The sequence below is a fragment of the Aythya fuligula genome, chromosome 1 (assembly GCF_009819795.1).
Source record: "Aythya fuligula isolate bAytFul2 chromosome 1, bAytFul2.pri, whole genome shotgun sequence".
Taxonomy (NCBI): Eukaryota; Metazoa; Chordata; class Aves; order Anseriformes; family Anatidae; genus Aythya; species Aythya fuligula.
In genome coordinates this window covers 206303394-206322220 of record NC_045559.1, presented here as the reverse complement: position 1 = coordinate 206322220, position 18827 = coordinate 206303394, and the positions used below count along the sequence as shown (strand labels likewise).

General features: G+C 58.5%; 3 protein-coding genes across 4 annotated transcripts in view; all 3 read left to right on the top strand.

Moving 5' to 3' along the window:
• Positions 1-6591, top strand: part of NUP98 (nucleoporin 98 and 96 precursor) — a 34911-nt gene extending 28320 nt beyond the window's left edge. For both annotated transcript variants that reach the window (XM_032200138.1, XM_032200129.1), the window contains exons 26-33: positions 537-694; positions 941-1084; positions 2164-2306; positions 2860-3081; positions 4025-4266; positions 4758-4912; positions 5381-5492; positions 6117-6591. In XM_032200138.1, coding sequence (XP_032056029.1) covers positions 537-694; positions 941-1084; positions 2164-2306; positions 2860-3081; positions 4025-4266; positions 4758-4912; positions 5381-5492; positions 6117-6334 — 1394 coding nt within the window. In that variant the 3' untranslated portion in view covers positions 6335-6591. The remainder of the gene's footprint in view (positions 1-536; positions 695-940; positions 1085-2163; positions 2307-2859; positions 3082-4024; positions 4267-4757; positions 4913-5380; positions 5493-6116) is intronic.
• Positions 6592-10017: 3426 nt separating this feature from the next.
• Positions 10018-13447, top strand: CHRNA10 (cholinergic receptor nicotinic alpha 10 subunit). The gene is made up of 5 exons (XM_032207928.1): positions 10018-10087; positions 11258-11403; positions 11925-12079; positions 12353-12885; positions 12990-13447. The coding sequence occupies exons 1-5, from the start codon at positions 10018-10020 to the stop codon at positions 13445-13447; spliced, it is 1362 nt and encodes a 453-aa protein (XP_032063819.1).
• A 1835-nt stretch (positions 13448-15282) lies between these two features.
• Positions 15283-18747, top strand: LOC116502154 (ecto-ADP-ribosyltransferase 5-like). Its single transcript, XM_032207915.1, has 4 exons — positions 15283-15352; positions 17471-18247; positions 18359-18391; positions 18662-18747. The coding sequence occupies exons 1-4, from the start codon at positions 15283-15285 to the stop codon at positions 18745-18747; spliced, it is 966 nt and encodes a 321-aa protein (XP_032063806.1).
• The last annotated feature ends 80 nt before the right edge of the window (positions 18748-18827 follow it).

The window sequence follows — 18827 nt, the reverse complement described above, 5'->3', positions numbered from 1 at the left end:
ACATAAAGAAAACTTAAACTTTGGGAGCTGCTAGTGAGTAGCGAGTCACTCTGAATACTGTTTTCCATGTGAGATGTTGATTAAGGTAGTCTGGCTTGTCTACTCCTGCAGGCAGATTGGGTTGTATTCATAGAGGCTTTCTTGTTGGTTCTCCTGGAGTAGGAAAGTGATGCTGTGTTGCATTTGGAACTATCTTTTCCATGGCATATTCTCTGAATGCTCTTTATTTTTAATTGAGCGTCTGTTAAGCTACTTATGTTTGTTTAAAAAAATGCATATTTTCAGACCCTAATAGCTAGTTTCTTCTTGGTTTCTTACGTCAGCTCAAATCTCAAAACTTTTCCATTCATTTGGCCTTGTTTGGGAACTCTGTCCTTCCTCTTCCTTTGTCTTCCTCCCATGTTATTCGGTGTTTATGGAGTGGCTTAATCCACAAGGAACTAGATAACTGTGCAGCTGTAAGCTGAGCAAAGGGCTCAGCAACATGCTGACACGGCTGTGCCACAGCTGCTATGTGCTGTTGTCTCCTGTTCCAGGTGACCACCGGCTTGCTCTGCTCCTCTCGCAGCTAGCAGGCAGCCAGCCCCTCCGCGAGCTCCTCACCATGCAGCTGGTGGACTGGCACCGGCTGCAGGCAGACTGCTTCATCCAGGAAGAGAGGCTGCGCATCTTCGCACTGCTTGCAGGGAAGCCTGTAAGTTCTGCTCCACCGTTGTTCTGTCACTAATTTGACTTCCACTTCCTGACAGCAGTAAGGCCAGGTTGTAAGAGGCAACCCTGGCACGTGCTGTGCAGCAGCAAAGCACAAGGTGTTGACCTGTTGGGTTTTTTGCTTGTTTTGCTCATGGGATCTCACTGTTGCATTTTGCTCCCTTGTGGTCTAGTACGTACCAACCATTGTGTGAGAAGTTTGACTTCAGTTAGTGATTTATTTCTTTAGGTGTGGCAGCTCTCTGAGAGAGTAAGCATCAACGTGTGCTCGCAGCTGGACTGGAAGCGCTGCATGGCTGTCCATCTCTGGTACCTGCTTCCTCCAACAGCTTCTATTTCCCAGGCCCTTGCCATGTACGAGTCAGCATTTCAGGTAGGTCAACGTGCCTGGGTAAAGGAGATTTTACTCGGTACCTGCATGGAGACTTTTGTGAGCAGTCGAATATTGCTGCTGAGGTGCTGCGTATGGATTTGTTACTTCAGTTGTCACAGCATCAGATTCCCTCACCCCTTTTGGTGATGAGTTTCTGCAGCAGTTCTCTTCAATAAGGATCTTCCTTTTCCCCTCTGTGTGATGGAAATAACCCCCTGGGGCTGGACATATTGGTAGTCTGAGTCACAATCTTCAAGCTTAGGACCTGCTCTTTAGGTTGTTGTGTTAGTGGCTTATTTCAAGCATACCTCCCACTTGTTTTCAGCATTTCCAGGTGTTTGGCAGCTTGACAAAATTGGACTAGTGTGTAGCGACCACCAGCAGGAAGGCCATTTGCGCTAGGAATAGCCAGTCAGTTTTCCCTGTGAGGTAGTAAATACACGGCTGCCTGCTAAAATAGTCATTGCCAAACCACCTGCCCTCTGTTACACTTCTTGTTCCTGCAGCAAATGAGGAAGCTGTCCTACAGGCAGTGCGTGGCTGCGTGTTACGCAACCTTTGTTTATTGCTGTACTCTGGAAAGAACAAGTTTCAGTTTTACCATGGCTTGAACTGAAGATAATGCTACTAGGTTAGAACGTGGGGGTGGTTTCCAGTGCCTGGTAAAATGTCTCCTGCCAACTCTGCGTCCAGTGCTGCCACTAAGCTGTCAAAACTCTGCTTCAGAGAGAGGTCTTGCAGAGATGCATCATCTTTCATTTCTTCAAGTCGTATGTGGCTTTCAAGCTCTAAAACTCTTCAAGAATATGGCTGGTATATGTGGGAGAACCGAGTGTCTCTCCACACAGTGGCTTTTAAAAGCGCAGTGTGAGATGCAGTTAAACCTCCAAAAGCACTTTGCATTTAGTTTTTTCTTCTTAGTATTGTGTTAGTGTGTAATTGCTATGTAGGCTTTAAACTCAGATGAACTAGGGTGTACCTTCTGCTCTGGAGCAGAAAGCCTGCTCATCAGTCTGCTGAGCTCTGTGGCATTCAGAATGCATTGTGTTCAAAGTATTGTCTTTAAACTATTTGTTTAGAACACACCAGAGTCTGAAAAATACGCCTGCTGCCCCCTGCCTCCTTACCTAGAAGGTTCTGGTTGTGTAATTGAAGAAGACGATAATGCAGGAAGACCTCTGAGGGACGTCTGTTTCCATTTGTTAAAGCTCTACAGTGACAGGTGCGTGGGTAAATGGTTCACAAACTATTCAGAAAAACTTTGTGAAGGCAGTGACTAATGGGGTTCCCAAACTAGGGGTATGAAATCAACTTCAGTGTTCACTGAACCACTTTGAAATAGTCAAAAATCTGCCTTGAGCGCACAGCATCACAGAATGTGCTGCTGCTGGTGGTGTAGATGATTAAACTCAAGTTTAGGAAAACATTTGCTTTTTTCTTTTCTTACGTGCTTTCTGCAACTTTCTGCAATAGTCTTACCTTCGTTGTAGTTGTCTTTACTTCAAGACATTGAGAAATCTGCAGGAGGAGCATGTACAAAATAAAAGGTGGTGGCAGTCTAGATTCAGCAAAAGAAAAGAGCAAAAAGAAAAGAGCAAAAGGATTTTAACTGTTGCTCTCATCTTAAATATATATATTTATATATATATAAAATAATAAATCCACACAAGTTTCATAATAATTGGAGAAGGGGGAAGGACAGGAACTAAATGGCAGCAATATTTCTGATTTTGTTTGGACACAGCTATTTATGTTGCAAATATTTTTCTCTACAGGCACTATGACCTTGACCATCTGCTGGATCCAAGAAGTGTAACATCCGACCCTGTAGACTATCGTCTCAGCTGGCACCTGTGGGAGGTGCTCAGAGCCCTGAACTACACCCACCTCCTCAAGCAGGGGCAGGGAGTGCTGAATGCCAGCTACGCTGCCCAGCTTGAAAGCGAAGGCCTTTGGGAATGGGCTGTTTTTATACTGCTGCACGAGCCTGATACTCAGTGAGTAAAAGCTTTTCTTTGTTATTTACGATGCCCCCAAAAACCATAAATTGTTCTGTTTTATAGACGTGGCATGTATACCGTAATCACCATAGCTTCTCTCATGATGTTGGAGCTGCAAGCTGGAGAACCCAATGCCAACTGTAAAAAGTGTGTCAGGTTACACAGTGGTGTGCATAATTCTGCTTAGTTCCGTGTCTTGTTAGATGTTGAGTAGCATTGTACTGTAACAGCTATAACTCCTGAACTGTTCCGTAGAAACAGATCTAGAATATCAAAACGGGTGAGATTTGCTTATCTTCTCTGGCTCAGGAAGCTTACTACATCCAGGAACTTGGCCTGAAAACATGATGAATGCAAAATATCGCATCTATTCTAATGGGAGCTGAACAGAAACAAGTGTGGTTTGAAGGGATACCTTGTGAATCACAAAAATACATGTTTTGCTTCTATTGTGAAATACATAGTGAACAAAAAATTGTCTTAAACTTGTAAATAATGTAAATAATGGCCTCATTTGTGGAAGGGTGTCTCTTGCTATTAGTGTTTACAGTTGCAATTAATACATTGCATCAGATTTTTTCTTCCAGCAATAACTTCAAGTAAAGCTTGTTTATTACTTCTAGGGTCATGAGTCATTAAAACAGTCTTAAGCTACAACACTAACGATGTTGCAAAGCACTAGTGATGACCTCTTAGTGTGTCACATGTGTTGAAGTAACACAGTTGGTTATAGAACTTTTCATAGTATCTAAAGTAAGACCACTTAAGACCTGGCGAGGCTGGCTCACCACCTGTAATGCCTCTGCTGTAGCCAGTAAGGGCAGTGGAGTCCCCTGCTGCTGCTTTCAGTCGCCAGTTACTGGTGTTGAGGCACATCTTCTGATGGTGGGACTCAAAGGACTGCGTGCTGGAATAACGACCTGCTCTCTCTTCCCACCAGCATACGGGAAAAGGCAGTGCGAGAACTCTTACACCGGCACTGCGTGCTGTCCGAGACACCCGAATCGTGGGCCAAGGAGACCTTCCTGACACAGAGGCTCTGCGTCCCTGCCGAGTGGATTCATGAAGCAAAGGCTGTTCGAGCAAGGATGGAGGGTGACCGGCATAAAGAAGCCCTCTTCTTGTTCAAGGCTGGGCACTGGAACCAGTGTCACAAGCTTGTTGTCAGGCACTTAGCCTCAGGTGAGTCTATTCCTGATTTTTCCCGTTCTGAACAGTACACATAAATAGAATAGGAACAAAAGTCATTGTGTTTTCAATAACGTGAAGCAGTAGGACACTTTCTAGCAAGAGGGGTCAGTACAGAGTGGCTGGCTGTTTCAAAATAGCTCTCATGTGGTACCTGGCACGATGATTGTTGACTGCAAACACGTGAGAAGGGTAGTGCTTAACCTTCTGCACACTCACCTTCCTGTGCCAGCAGTGCCTGGGGAACAAGGGCAGCAGTAGCATTCCTGGAGTGCTGATCCTATGCATGTCCCTGTTGTAGGAAATGGAATGGCCTTAGGCTTGTCTTTTGTAGGTCATAAATCAGGTAAACACTTGTGGTCATGGCTGACAGTCACGGAATTAGGAAACTGACCGTGCAGCAGACAGCTGTTTTCTTTAATAATCAATATCATTGACTTGGTAAGAAACCCCATTGCTCAGTTATTTGTGTTTGCTCTCTTTAGATGCTATTATTAATGAGAACTACAAGTACCTAAAAGGATTCCTGGAAGACCTCTCCCCTCCCGAACGCAGCGTGCTCATCCAGGACTGGGAGGTGGCAGGGCTGGTCTATCTGGATTACATTCGTGTTATCGAGATGGTTGATAGGATTCAACAGGTAACAAACTGAAGTGGTGGTTTTCTTTCCTGCCGTTTGGAAGCTCATGCAGAGTCTTGTTTTTAGAGAAACCTTTTACTCGCTGTTCATTGCTAACTCAGTGTTTCTGTTACAGACACTAGCAGACAATTTCATCATCTCTGAAAATACAGAGAGAGATGGTGGATAATGTGAAAATAAGATGTGGTCTCTGCCCTGGAAACGTGTTGTTATGTAGCATGGCAGTGAGATAAGTGAGGAACAAAACTAGCAGTTAGCTAATTAACGGGCAGTCTGTGTGTCGGTCCCATTTAATTCAGTTCCAGACTTCTTGTTTCCCTTCTTAAGGCGCTGAGTTCAAACAGGCTGTAACGTGTTGTCTGCTGTCAGACGGATTCAGCTTGGAATGAACTCAGGCAGCCCACGAGTAGCGATTCTTGTAGAAGGCTTTGGGTGCCTCTGGGGCTGACTGTCTTCTCTTACTTTCAGCTGGATTGTTCCCCATACGAGCTGGAGCGTTTGCATACCAAAGTGACTTCGCTGTGCAACAGGATAGAGCAGATACAGTGCCGCAACGCAAAGGACCGGCTGGCTCAGTCAGGTACGGTACCACCAATATCGAGCACCCTGCTGCGAAAGGCAGTTTTAAAACTAAAGCCAGTTGAAAACCTGATCCAGCTAGCACTGGCTGTCGCCCAGGCTGCCGGTGTCTGTTTCTTTGCCTGTGCAGAAAAGGAAGCCTGTAGCTGGTGAAGTGAGCTGTGTTTTGCTTTAATGGTTCCCGTACATGCAGCTACTGTTTCTTTGTGACAAACTGTCTTTGTTTCAGGCAGTTTTTGTTACCTGGCTAATTAGGCTTCCAGTGCCTCGTCTCCTAAAGCTGTCTCTGGTTAAACAGTGAAGTGTCTTGTCCTTACTTAGTGTTACAGTGCCAAATAAAAGGTGAGCTTACCTGCAGAAAAACATCTGCTCTGAAGAATAAGGCCAAATGTTGATTATGCTCAGGGAGGAAGTCTGGAGATGAGATTCACTGCTGGAGCTGAGAAAAGACAAAGTCATAGCAGGGCATGGGTTCACCAACCCAGCCAAATGCCTTTGCTCAAGACTTGGCTCTCGAGTTGTAGTTAAGTGCATTCCTCAGCAAGGTGTAAGCTCACAGGTGTTCACACTAGCTCCCATTGTGGTGTGGGCTGTGCACAAACACTGACCTTCCTGCTCTCCGCAGACATGGCCAAGCGCATTGCTAACCTGCTCAGGGTGGTCCTCAGCCTGCAGCACACCCCGGAGCCCGTCTCCGACTCCATCCCTGCCGTGCAGCGCGTCCCCCTTCGCCTGCTGGCTCCCCACATCGGACGGCTGCCCATGCCAGAGGACTATGCCCTGGAGGAGCTGCGCAGTCTCACCCAGTCGTACTTACGGGAGCTGACAGTAGTGACTCAGTGAGGACGGATCTCTTCACGGACAGAGGTTTTTACCATTTGCTCACCCTTTCCCTGCTCTAAGGGTAAGCGTTCCCTTGGCGGCAGCCTCCAGCCACACCGGTTTTCCATAGAGGCATAAAGTGGCTTTAGTTCCGTGGGTTATGGCAGGAATTTTTGTAACCTGGGGGACCGGCGAGACCCAGCTGGGCCTTGCTGGCTGGCACCCTCAGCTACATGACACTTTCCAAGAATTAATAAAATCCCTCTTGTAGAACCTGACTGCAGGTGAGATTGTGCCTGTGGAGGGGGTTCAGAGGGGGCTTCATCTCCTGGGAGATCCGTTTTAGTCCTTGCTTGCGGCACAGAGGGATGGTAAAGCAAGTTCTGGGACAGCTCATCCTGGGCGTGCCCGTATCAGCGGGGCTGCGCCTGTTACTGCCGAGCCTTTGGTACCTGAACTGACCAAGGATAAGCTTTAACTGGGGCTTTATGTTAAACGTTTGCTCTGGGGGTGGGGGGTGGGAGAAGAAACTAACTTCAGAAGACTCGTCTTTGCCTGCGTTCTCTTGCTGAGTTGGAGACCCGCAAGTGTGGTGTTTCTCATTTCTCCATCCTCCATCTCCAAAACCCAAGAAAGCTGCTTCCCCGCCTCAGAGGGGGAGCTGACACCTACGTGTGTGCCTTACGGTGTGCTCTGCGCTGTCCATGCCTCCGAAGACAGACCTCCGGGCCCCACACGCATGTGTTGCCACCATGCAGTAAAACACAGGAGCTTCTCCCAGCACCCGCCGTGCTTCAGGACTCCAGGCCAGGCGCTTCTGGTCGGAGGGGGCAAATTCTGCACAAGTTCTGCCAAAAGGTTGGTCACGCGGCCCAGGAGCTCCGGGCTGCCTCTTCACAGCCACACGTGAGGCAGGTGCCCGTGCAGACAAGCACGGTGGTGCTCTGCCCTGCACACGGCTGTGGTGGGAGCCAGCACCGGGCTGCCCCAGGGGCACGGTGCCCGCGCAGCCCCTCCGACCGACGCGCGTAGCCGGGAGCCTGCCGGCGCCTCTGTGCTTGCTGGGTTACATCGGGTGCAGCCACCATCAGCATAAGAACATCCCGCGAGTGAACAGCTGGCAGTGTCAGTCTGCTCTTGTGTGTACAGTCTTCGCCGTTACTGTGTTTAGAAACCGACTATTTTTGGAAGAAAAAAAAGCTGTCTATTGGTCTGCTCTGATTGCAGGGTTACTGCAGCAGCGCCTCCTGCCTCAGCTAGCCAGCCACTGGGGGCAGCGGCCCCGAGCCTGCTCGGTGCTGCTTTGCATTGGCTCGTTGAAGGTCTTTATGCATGAGGATTATGTAAAGGTTTTTATTAAAAGTTATAAATAAAATGATCTAGATTATTTTCCTGTCTTTTTGAAAACAATAAATAAAATGTTTATAGTATTCCCACGGTTTTCTTTGCTTCTTAATAAGACTCCAGTTCCACAGGCACGTGTCCCGTGGTTTGTCTCACCTGAGTGGTTTGGGCTCAGTGGTGGTGGGCAGGGGCTGGCTCCTTAAGAAGGTTGGATCCTGGGCTGGATCCTGAGAGAAGGGAACGAGTGTGGGGAATATCTCAGTAATTTTCTCAGACAGGAACTCCTGTGAAGCTGATTTATTTGCAATTGCAAGGGCAGGTGACCTGTAAGCAGGAGTGCCCAGCAAAAGTACCTCTATGCCTCCACAATCACTTTTGAGTATGCGATGTTAGTGGAATTTCCCACTGCAAAAACATCTTTTATTGCAAAAACACAGCTTTGTTTCTCACAGGAGGCAAACGCAAGGGCTGGAAGAAAGGATGGGTGAGCTGGGAGGAAGGGAGAGGCTGTGGGCATGCGGGGGTGACATGAGGAACATAGATATGTACACACACAGCTCCGATACCCATGAAAGTTCCTGGCCACGGGGAGCTTCCTGCGGAGCCTTGGAGGAGAGCAAGAGCCCCTCTGTCTGCCTTGGAGCAGGGGGGGCCGGGCAGCCTCGCCTCCATCCCCAGAAATGCGATTGGGAAGGTTTGGACAAGGCGATCTCCATGGATCCCAGCCACCTGCAGCTCTGACAGGTGGGAGCACTGGCCCTGAGCAGGCCCCTCCACCTTGGGCTGAACTTTTGGACTTGTGGATCATTTCTTTTAACAAAAGTTCAGTGCCCAGCTGCAGTCAGGAAGGGGATGGACAAGGAGCAAACAAACCCGTGTTGTTGTGGTACCCACACCGGCAGTGCCTGCGCCCAGCCCATCAGCGTGGTGCGACCAGAAGTGGTACTGAGGGGAAGAAAGTCCTTGGGATTGCTGCGGGGAGGTGAGGCAGAAGGCCAGGGACAGCTCAGGGTGAGCAGAAGGCCGTGCTTCACTGTGCTGCATGGAAGCTGGAACGGCTTCAACGAGGGATCAAAGGCCCGCGGGTTTCCCCCCAGTACCCCATGCTGGGGGGCAGCAGCCCCCGGGGCTGAGGCTGCAGTCGGGTGCCCCAAATCCCTCGTCCTGGACACGGGTTTCCAGGGTCCCACTCTCGGGCTGGGCGCTCAGGGCCAGCGCTGCAGCAGCTTCGCCCTGCGTAAAGGTGACACCGGCCGCAGGGAGCGGGGTCGCCGCCTTCGCCTCCTTCCATTACGGTAATTGCCTCTCTGCAAGCCCAGCTGCTGCCCTGGCGCTCGCAGCGGGCCCCGGGGAGCAGCATGGCTGGGACCGCAGGCAGGGGATGAATAATTCACCGCCTGGAAACAAAACCTCCGGCCTTAAAACCGATCGGGCTCTGCTTGGCATCTGCTGCCCGGGATTAGCATAGGAAGGGTGCCAAGGGGGTGCCACGGGAGGAGGTGAGTGGCACAGGGACCCCGCTGCCACTCGCTGCTTTGCCTCCTGTATCCAAAATCCCCCCAGCACCTCGGGTTGTCCCGCGTGGAGGCCAGGAGGCACCGCTCGCTCTCTGCAGCTCCCAGGGTGCCGGTCCCTGCTCCCCTGTAACCGGTGGCAGAACGGGCAGGAATGGCACAGAGCCGCACCGGGGGGGTCGGAACGGACACAGGGAAAAATTTGTGTACCATGAGGGTGGCCAAACGCTGGCACAGACTTCCCAGAGGTGGTTCCACCTGCAGGGTCTGCACCCACCCACCCACCACTGCCTCCATCACCACCCTTAGTGCTCTCCAGGGGACCCAGGTGGGGTGCAGCTCAACCTTCCTCCTCCTCCTCCTCCTCTTCTTCCTCCCACCTCAGCCACCGGCTCCCTGCCAGCCCCGGGGTGCACGTGGTGTGGCCCCAACCACCCAGCACCAAGGGGCTCAGCAGCGCGGGCACAGACCCCGGGCAGGGCAGCTGGGGAGCAGAGGCTGCCTGCAGGTCTGTCACTGTTGGGCAGGCTGCAGGGTTTGTTCACTGCTGGCCTCCCTGGGGCCGAGTTTGGGCTTATCACACCTTTATCCCCATACAAAGCCCTTTGGGGCACCTCTCGCCCATCGTTTTCAGCCGTGTGCCTTCCTCACGTGCCCGCGTCAGGGCAGCCTCCGTCCCCAGCCCTGACGTCAGCCAGCGCCGAGCCCTTAAAGGCAGCACCAAAACCCTGCCCAGCCCCGGGAGATGCCACACGAGGAGGGGCTGGATGGCACAGCCCGCACACACCGCAGGTGACACCGCGATGTCCCCAGCGCCCGGCTCCTGACGGCCCCGGCAGCACGAGGATGGAGCTGGGCACTCACCTGCCCGTGTGGCTGCTGGCACTTGGCCTCGCCAGCACTGTCCTGGCCCCAGGTAAGCACCTGGGGAAGGTGTCAGTGCCGGGGATGGCACCTGCCAGCCTGAACTGGGACCAGCAGGGCCCCGGTTCAATAAACTGGGTGAGCAGAGCAAACCCCCAGGAGCTGCAGTTGGTGGGCAGGGTCTGCCTGGAGCCCCCACCGCCCGGTCCCAGCCCCGGGGGCTCTGGGGATTGGGGACTCACCGTGGGCTGTGCTGCAGCTCCGTCACCCCCATGGAGCTGCTCAGGCTCGGCTCTGCTGGCAGCGGCTCTGTAAGCGCATCTCATCCGCTGCCTGCAGCCCGTGAAATGCAACCCAGCTCGTCCAGCTTCCAGCAAAGACAGGATGGGCACCGGCTGCTGCCCTGGCCTGGGGGCTCTCATTAGCCAAGAAATAGCCTTAAAGAGGGGCTGGGGTGGGGGGACAGATCCCTTCTCCACACCCCTGTGTTTTTTGGGGTGCTTCCTCCCCCAGGAGCCAGAGCTCCTCCTGGCTTTGGTGGAAGCAGGAACAGGAATAATAGAAATAACAGGAATCATGGAAATAACAGGAATCATAGAAATAACAGAAATAATTGGGAAGTAGGAGAAGGATTTGTTCAATGGCATGGAGCTGGGATGGTAGGGGAGTCAGGCTGGTGCTAGGGAAAGGTTCTGCACCCAGAGGTGGTCGGGCACTGGGACGGGCTGCCCAGGGACGTGGGCATGGCACCAAATTGGACTTGATCCTTATGGGTCCCTTCCAACTCGGGATATTTCATGGTTCTGTGGTTCTAAGTGTTTGAACAATGCTCTCAGACATAGGGGCTGATTTTTGGGTGCTGCTGTGTGGAGACAGGAGTCGGACTCAATCCTTCTGGGTCCCTTCCAGCTGGGGAGATTCTGAGATTCTTTGATTCTGTGATTCTGTGAAATAACAAATAAATTTTGGGGTTGGACTGCCAGAAATATGGGATGGGGAAGGGGGGGAGCCAGTGCACGGGGCTGTCACGGGCAGGGACCTCGGCTCAGCTTGGACAGCATGGAGGGTGGCGAGGGAAGGGAAAGTGGGGACTGGACTGGGGGGCACTGGGGTCCCAGCAGCAGCACTGGGCAGGGTCTGGTGGGGTCCCAGACGTGGGGAGGGGGGGTCGGTGTCCCCGTACTCACTGTCACACCCCCCCACCCCGTGCCGGGTCCCGCAGGCTGCGGGGGCGCGCAGGGCAGGCTCGCCCACAAGCTGCTCCACGACCTCTTCGCCAACTACTCCAGCGCCCTGCGCCCCGCGGAGGACACGGACCGGGCGCTCAACGTCACCCTGCAGGTCACCCTGTCCCAGATCATCGACATGGTGAGCACCGGCACCGGCACCCCTCTGTCCCCATCACCAGCACCCCTCTGTCCCCATCACGTCCCCTGGCACCTCGTGCCTGGGCTCTGCTCTGCCGCTGGGTCCTGCTCCAGCCCCGGGATGATGCTCAGCCCCACAAAGCAGCTCAGGCCCCACAAAGCCAGCCCAGCTGCCCCAAAATCATATCAGATCTCTTGAAATCAGCTCAGACCCCCTAAATCAGCTCAGACAGCTGAGAAAGAGCTCAGACCTCTCAAAACCAGCTCAAATGCCTCAAAACCATCCCAGCCACCCCAAATCAGCCCAGACCCCTCAAAGCCAGTCCAGCAGCTCCCCAAATCAGCTCAGACCTCTTGAAACCAGTTCAGATGCCCCCCCCAAAACCAGCCCAAACCCTACAACCTCAGCACAACCCCCTGGAAACCATCTCAGCCCCTCAAAGCCCTTGCGGACACGGAGGGCGGGGGGGGCTGCAGGCGGTGCTGGGGCCGGTGCCCGCGCCCACCCCTCCGCCCTCACAGGACGAGAGGAACCAGGTCCTCACCTCCTACCTGTGGGTCCGCCAGGCCTGGCTGGACGCCCACCTCACCTGGGACAAGGACGCCTACGGCGGCATCGACAGCATCCGCATCCCCAGCAGCTACGTCTGGAGGCCGGACATCGTCCTCTACAACAAGTGGGTTGCGCTCGCCCCGACCTGGGGGGGCTGCAGGGGGGCATCGCAAATTCGGGGCTGGGGGAAGGGGTCCCGGTGGGGGTGAGGCCGTCATCCTTGCTGGGCTGGGGGGACTGAGGGGCTGTCAGCGGGCATGGGACCACCACAAGGGACAGGGACACTCCAGGAGGGCAGGGGGATGCTGGGGGGTGCAGTGTGGGGGTCCCGCACCAGCCCCCAGCCCCACTGGGGCTTGGTGCCAGGGCAGCTGCCCCACGGCCGCCCCTGCCCCAGCGCCGACGACCGGTTCGGGGGCTCGATGGAGACCAACGTGGTGCTGCGCTCCGACGGGCACATCATGTGGGACTCGCCCGCCATCACCAAGAGCTCCTGCAAGGTGGACGTCTCCTACTTCCCCTTCGACGGGCAGCAGTGCCGCCTCACCTTCGGCTCCTGGACCTACAACGGGAACCAGATCGACCTCCGCAACCGGCTGGACGCGGGCGACCTGACAGACTTCGTGGAGAACGTGGAGTGGGAGGTGCTGGGCATGCCGGCCACGAGGAACGTCGTCACCTACGGGTGCTGCTCGGAGCCCTACCCCGACGTCACCTACACGCTGCTGCTCAGGCGGCGCGCCTCCTTCTACATCTTCAACCTGCTCCTGCCCTGCGTCATGATCTCCTTCCTGGCGCCCCTGGGCTTCTACCTCCCGGCCGACTCGGGGGAGAAGGTGTCGCTGGGGGTGACGGTGCTGCTGGCCCTCACCGTCTTCCAGCTGCTGGTGGCGGAGAGCATGCCGCCGTCGGAGAGCGTGCCGCTCATCGGTGAGCCCTCGAGGGGCTGGGGGGTGCTGGGGACAGGGCCCTCGTGGCGAGGGGGGGGTCCCTGCCCTTGCCCCTGCCCCTCAGCACCACCGCCCGCCTTGCAGGGAAGTATTACATTGCCACCATGACCATGATCGCCGCCTCCACCGCGCTGACCATCTTCATCATGAACGTCCACCACTGCGGGCCGGGGGCCAGGCCGGTGCCGCCGTGGGCACGGCGCCTCATCCTGCACCACCTGGCCCGTGCCCTCTGTGTCTGCGAGGTGGGAGAGAGCTGCAGCAGCCCCCGGCGGGCGGGCACGGGCGGAACGGGGCCGCAGGAGCCCCCTGGGGTGGGCGCCCAGCCGGGGCCGTGTCCCCGCGGCCACTGCCTGTGCCACCACCACGTGCTGCTGAGCAGCGTGGGCTACATCGCCGGCTGCTTCCGACGCCACCGAGCCGCCCAGCGCCGTGCTGGGGAGTGGAAGAAGGTGGCCAAGGTGATGGATCGCTTCTTCATGTGGGTCTTCTTCATCATGGTCTTCCTCATGAGCGTGCTGGTCATCGGCAAAGCTGCCTGATGGCACCACCACACACAGCACCCCGGGTGTCCCATGGGTGGCTCAGCCCTGGCACGGCTGGGGGCTCTGGGGCAGGCACAGCAGGGACGGTGGGGACAGATGGGGGCTCCAGAAGTGCTGGGGAGGTGCTGGGAGCCCCCCCGTGCCAGGGGGTTGAGCTGGAGGGGCCTGGCTGGGGTAAGCTGCTGGTGCTTGATGCACTGTGCCCCATGGACCCGGGTGCAGAAATCAAAGTGGGAATAAACCCTGCAGCGTGCATCTCCTGGCTTCTGCCTCCTGCCTGGGGTTTGCTCCTGGGGAGCCCATTCCCTGCTGAGCTCAGCCTCAGGGGCTTCTGGAGAAAGAGGGGAACAGAGCACAGCCAGGTGCAGATGAGTGGGGGCACCAGTGACGGTTCCCAGGGCCACCAGCGTGCTGCTGGTGCAGGGTGTGCATGCAGCCAGGCTGGCACACAGGGAGAAACACGGCTGAAGAGGAATCCAGAGCACAAACCGAGACTTGATGTGGGTCGTGCTCATGCATGAGCCCCCCCAGGCTCCCGCAGCCCCTTTCCCAGCCTGGCCACGTCCCTCTGGGGGCCAGCACAGCCCTGCTTGTTTCGTGACCACCTCATGTGGCCAGTGCCAGCCCCATCCCTGCCGTGTTTGACCCCGGGATGGGGAAATGAAGAGCTGCACCCCGTGAAGGCTGCACCCTTTAATGGGCTGAGCCCGAAGGAGCTTCGTGGGCCTGTCCTGGTGCTTGACCCCTTGCTCGGGGCCAGAGGAGCCCACCGACCCTGCAGGACCAGCGCTCCCAGAAGGGCAGCGAGCGGCAGCGCTGCCTCCAGCGGGCCCTCACCCACATCCACAGCCTGGCACAGGTCTCCTGCAGGCACTGCCCGGCCTGGCACAGCCCCACGGCCACTCGGGGCCGGACCCCGCCTGTGGGCACCCAGCAGGGCCCCAGGGGGCTGCTCCTGCGGGGGCTGCTCCGCTCCGGCTCCTTTGGGATGCTCCTGCCTGGATCCCCCGGGGTGCTCCCGTCCGGCTGCAGCAGGAGGCTCCGGGCCGTGTCCGTGTCCGTGTCCGTGTCCGTGTCCGTGTCCGTGTCCGTGTCCGTGCCCAGGCACCACTGCCACCCCCCGGCACCGGTACCGAGGATCTCCAGCCGGACATGCACCTTCACGGAGGTCCGGGGGTGCTCCCGGAGGGGTTCCCGGGGGGGCTCCCGGCGCTCTCTCTGCTGTCGGGGGGGTCCCGGGGGTCCCGCCCGTCCGTCCCCCGCCGCCCCCCGCCGCAGCGCCAGCACCGCCCGCAGGAGCCGGCAGCGGCGCTCGGTGGCGGCTCGGGAGCGGCGAGCGGAGCGCAGCAGCTCCACGATGGGGTCCGCCGGGGTCGCCCCCCCGGGGGGCGAACGGGGCCGGGGCTGCTCTGAGCCCTCGGGGCTCCGCGCCCCGGTCCCGGGGAGGCGCTGGAAGCACGGCCCCGGGGGGCGGCGGGGGTCGGAGCCCCCCAGGAGGGGAGGTGGAGGAGGAGGAGGAGGAGGAGGAGGAGGCGGCTCCGGGGGGGTCGGGGGGCTGAGGGCGGCCAGCTCGGCCAGGGCGCCCGGCCAGGGCTCCGGGAAGGAGTAGAGGGAGCACCGCGAGGAGGAGGAGGCGGCCAGGGACAGCAGGGAGGCCATCGGTGCCAGGCTCGTCCTGCGGGAGGAGATGGAGATGGAGGAGCCCCCGCTGCACCCCCTGCCCTGGGGGGGGGGACCTGGGGGTGGCCCCGTCCCCGGGCAGAGCCCCGGAGCCCAGCCCCGGGTCCTGCAGCCCCTGGGGGGCCGGGGTCAGCCCAGGCAGCGCTCACCCCATGTCCAGTCCCGGTGATGCCGTCCCCGCTGCTGCCTCCATCCGCAGGGAAGCTGCTGGGGACAGAGCAGGTGAATGGCCAGGAGCCCCCCCGGCTCAGCCCCCCACCGGGGGTGCCAGTCCTCGGGGTGCCCGGTGCTGGTGGGGACCCACTCACCGCTCCGCTCCTTCTGCGGGGCTCTCCGCGGCTGCCTCCGCTTCCTCAGCCTCCGCCAGTTCCTCTGCATCAGCCCCAAGTAGATGGGTGAGGTGGGGGGGCAGCCCCCAGCACCCCCTGCCCCAAATTTTGTCACCTACCCGCAGCCGCCGCAGCCACAGCGCGGTGGACACCAGGCTCAGCCGCAGCAGCAGCGGCAGCAGCGGGAGCAGCTCGGATGGGGGGGGGATGCCAGGGCCCCCCATGGCTCCGGCGATGCCGCAGGTCCCCAGGCGGCGGGCACAGGCCTGTGGCACAGAGCCCCGAATTTCATGAGCCACGAGAAGGGCTCAGCACCGATGCCAGCGGCTGGGAGAGCCCCCAGCATGGGGATGGCACCACCGGCACCCACAGCATGTCCTGGGGCTGAGCACCCCCACCCCGTGAGCCCCCCATCCTGTGCCAGGGTGCTGCCCGCGCATGGGGGACGCTGCCCATGGGTGCTGGGGTGCCACAGGAGGGGCGCAGCCTGCTTCTGACCCCACTTCTGCAGGGCTGCACCCCCCCCAGCCAGCCTTACCGAGCTCCCCGGCCCCGCCACGAGCCGGAGCCCACCGGGATGGTGCCACGGTGCGATGCCCACTGCCCGCTCCCACCCCTGCGGGGCCCCCGTTGGGGCACGGCGCGGTGCACACGCACCCCCCTTTGTGACACCACGCAGTTCTTCTCCCTCCTTCCAGCCCCAAACGCAGCTTGGATGTAGATGGGAGCCCCTCGATGCCAAACACCGGGTCCAGCAGGAACCCACCCCATGTCCCCCCTGCCTCCTCCTGGTCTCCCCCCTAAGCCCTCCTGGGCTGTGGGGTGGCCGGGCCCGGGCTCGTCCTGCAGCTGCTGGAAATTCCCTTCCGTGGGGTTTGGTTCCTGCACTGAGAAGCAGGGCGGTGGCAGCTGGGCAGGGCAGGCTGCAGGCACCATGTCGTGCAGAAAATGAAAGCAGGCGAGCAAGCAGCAGCTCCGGGTCTGCCCCTTTCCTGTTTTCTGTTTTGCAGCTCCGGTTTCAGCCCTGGCCCTGCACAGGGCCCCCGGGGCCTGCTGGGCTGGGACACCCACCCGCAGGGACACCCCGTGGGCAGGGGCACCCACCCGCAGGGACATCACCGCCGGGAATGCCACCAGTACAGGGACACCACCGGGACGGGGACACCACTGGTATGGGGACACCACTGGGACAGGGACACCACTGGTATGGGGACACCTCCTGGGGCACCGGGACGGGAGCCTGGGGGCCGCTGCCTGCCCGGATGGTGGGGAGCGAGGGCAGCTCTGCGGGACCCCAGGGGACTTGGGGTGTCCTCCCGGGGGGGTACAGCCCTGGGGCTGTCAGGGGGCCCCGTCCCCATGCCGCAGGCAGGGCTGGCACCCCGGGGTGCCCCTCATCGCCTTGGGGGCTGCTCCCTGCCTGGGAAAGCCGCTGTCCCTCCTGAGCCAGGGGGATGCGGGGTGACCCTTATGGGATGTTTTTGCACCTGATGGCCACCCTTGTCCCTGATGGTGAACGGCCCCACACGGGCACATCCCAGGCTCTCCCTCATGCAGTGCTTGGAGGCTCCTCCTGAGGCTTCCCCAACCCCTGTCCCCACAGAGCCGGAGGTGCCATGGGCCTGAGGATGATCCCACGGCTGCGCTGGGCATGGCTGTGCCTCGGGGCCCTGCTGGCAGCCCCCTGGGTGAGTGGGGGCCCTGCAGTGCGGCACCCCCACCCCGCTGCCCCTGGGGCCGGTTCCACACCATCCTGCTGCTTTTGCTTTTATTTCGCTTTGCTGCCACTGTCCCCATGCCAGGGCTCGCTGTGGGCTCTGCCCCGAGCCATGTGGGTGCTGCTCACCCTCCTGCTGCTTGCCTCTGCAAAGGTGATTTCTTGCATCCCTCCAGTGCCTGGGGAGCCCCAAGGAGCACAGTGCTCCGGCTCGGGCAGGGGCAGAGACCCACGGCAGGGCAGGGGAATGCCATGGGATGTGTGGGTGCAGCTAACCCTGTGCATGGCATGCAGCACCTGGGGAGGGGGCTCCAGCACCCAGCGTGCACCCCACACAGCCCCGTTCCCTCGCGCAGGCGAGGACCCCCCAGTTCCTGATGGACATGAGCCACGACGCCTTTGATGACCAGTACGAGGGGTGCACGGAGGCGATGGAGGCGGTGGGGCCAGCGCTGCTGGCGCAGGAGCAGGCGCGGGGCAAGTCCAGGCTCTTCGGCAGGGTCTGGGCACGCGCCGGGGAGCGGTGGCAGCAGGTGAAGGGCTCGCTGGCTGCCCGCCTGCCCCCCGGCTTCAAGGATGAGTACGGCCAGGCCGTGATCGCCTACACGGACAACGGCCTGCACCACTTCTTCAACGCGGCCATGCGGGCGGCCGGGCGGTCGCGGGCTGCTTACAACGCCAGCTTCCCCTTCAAGGCACTGCACTTCTACCTGACCAGAGCCCTGCAGCTGCTGCGGGGTCCCTGCGAGGCCACCTATGGGACACCGGTGTACCGGGGCATCGCCCACACCCATTACCAGCTGCAGGGCGCCAGCCCCTTCAGGTTCGGCTCCTTCGCCTCCTCCTCCTTCAGGAGGGAGCAGGCAGAGAGCTTTGGGCAGGACACGTTCCTCAGCATCCGCAGCTGCTTTGGGGTCCCCATCCACGCCTTCTCCTTGTACACGGAGGAGGAGGAGGTGCTGATCCCTGGCCACGAGATCTTCTGGGTCTTCCCGGACGAGGGCAGTCACCGCTTTGTCCTGCGGAGCACCAACAGGACCTGCAGCCACTTCAACTGCGCCTTCCTGGGGTGTGAGTAGGGGGCTCGGGCACCCCCAGCTGCTCCTGTGGCATCATCCTGGTGCTGCACGGCCGGGGCTGCCGGGGCCAGCACTTACCCCAGCCCTTCTGCTTCCCCCCCAGACGAGAAGAGCCCGGAGTGCAGAGGCAGCACAGGTAGGAACCCCCGCAGGTGTCACAGAATCGTGGTATCACAGAACAGCTCGGGGTGGAAGGGACCTTAAAGACCATCCAGTTCCAACCCCCTGCCATGGGCAGGGACACCTCCCACCACACCAGGTTGTCCAGGGCCTCGTCCAACCTGGCCTTGAACACCTCCAGGGATGGGGCATCCACAGCTTCTCTGGGCAACCTGTGCCAGTGCCTCACCACCCTCTGAGTGAAGAATTTCCTCCTAACCTCTAATCTAAATCTTTCCTCTCTTAGTTTTTAAGCCACCCACCAACACAGCGTGCCCGTTAGGAGCAGCTAACTGCAGGGCTGCCTGCTGGGGAGCCAGTTTAGACCTCTAACCTCATTTCAGGGTCTCTGTGCAGGGGAAGGGGCTCAGCCTCAGCAGGGTGGTTGCAGACCCCACAGCCGCAGGCAGTGC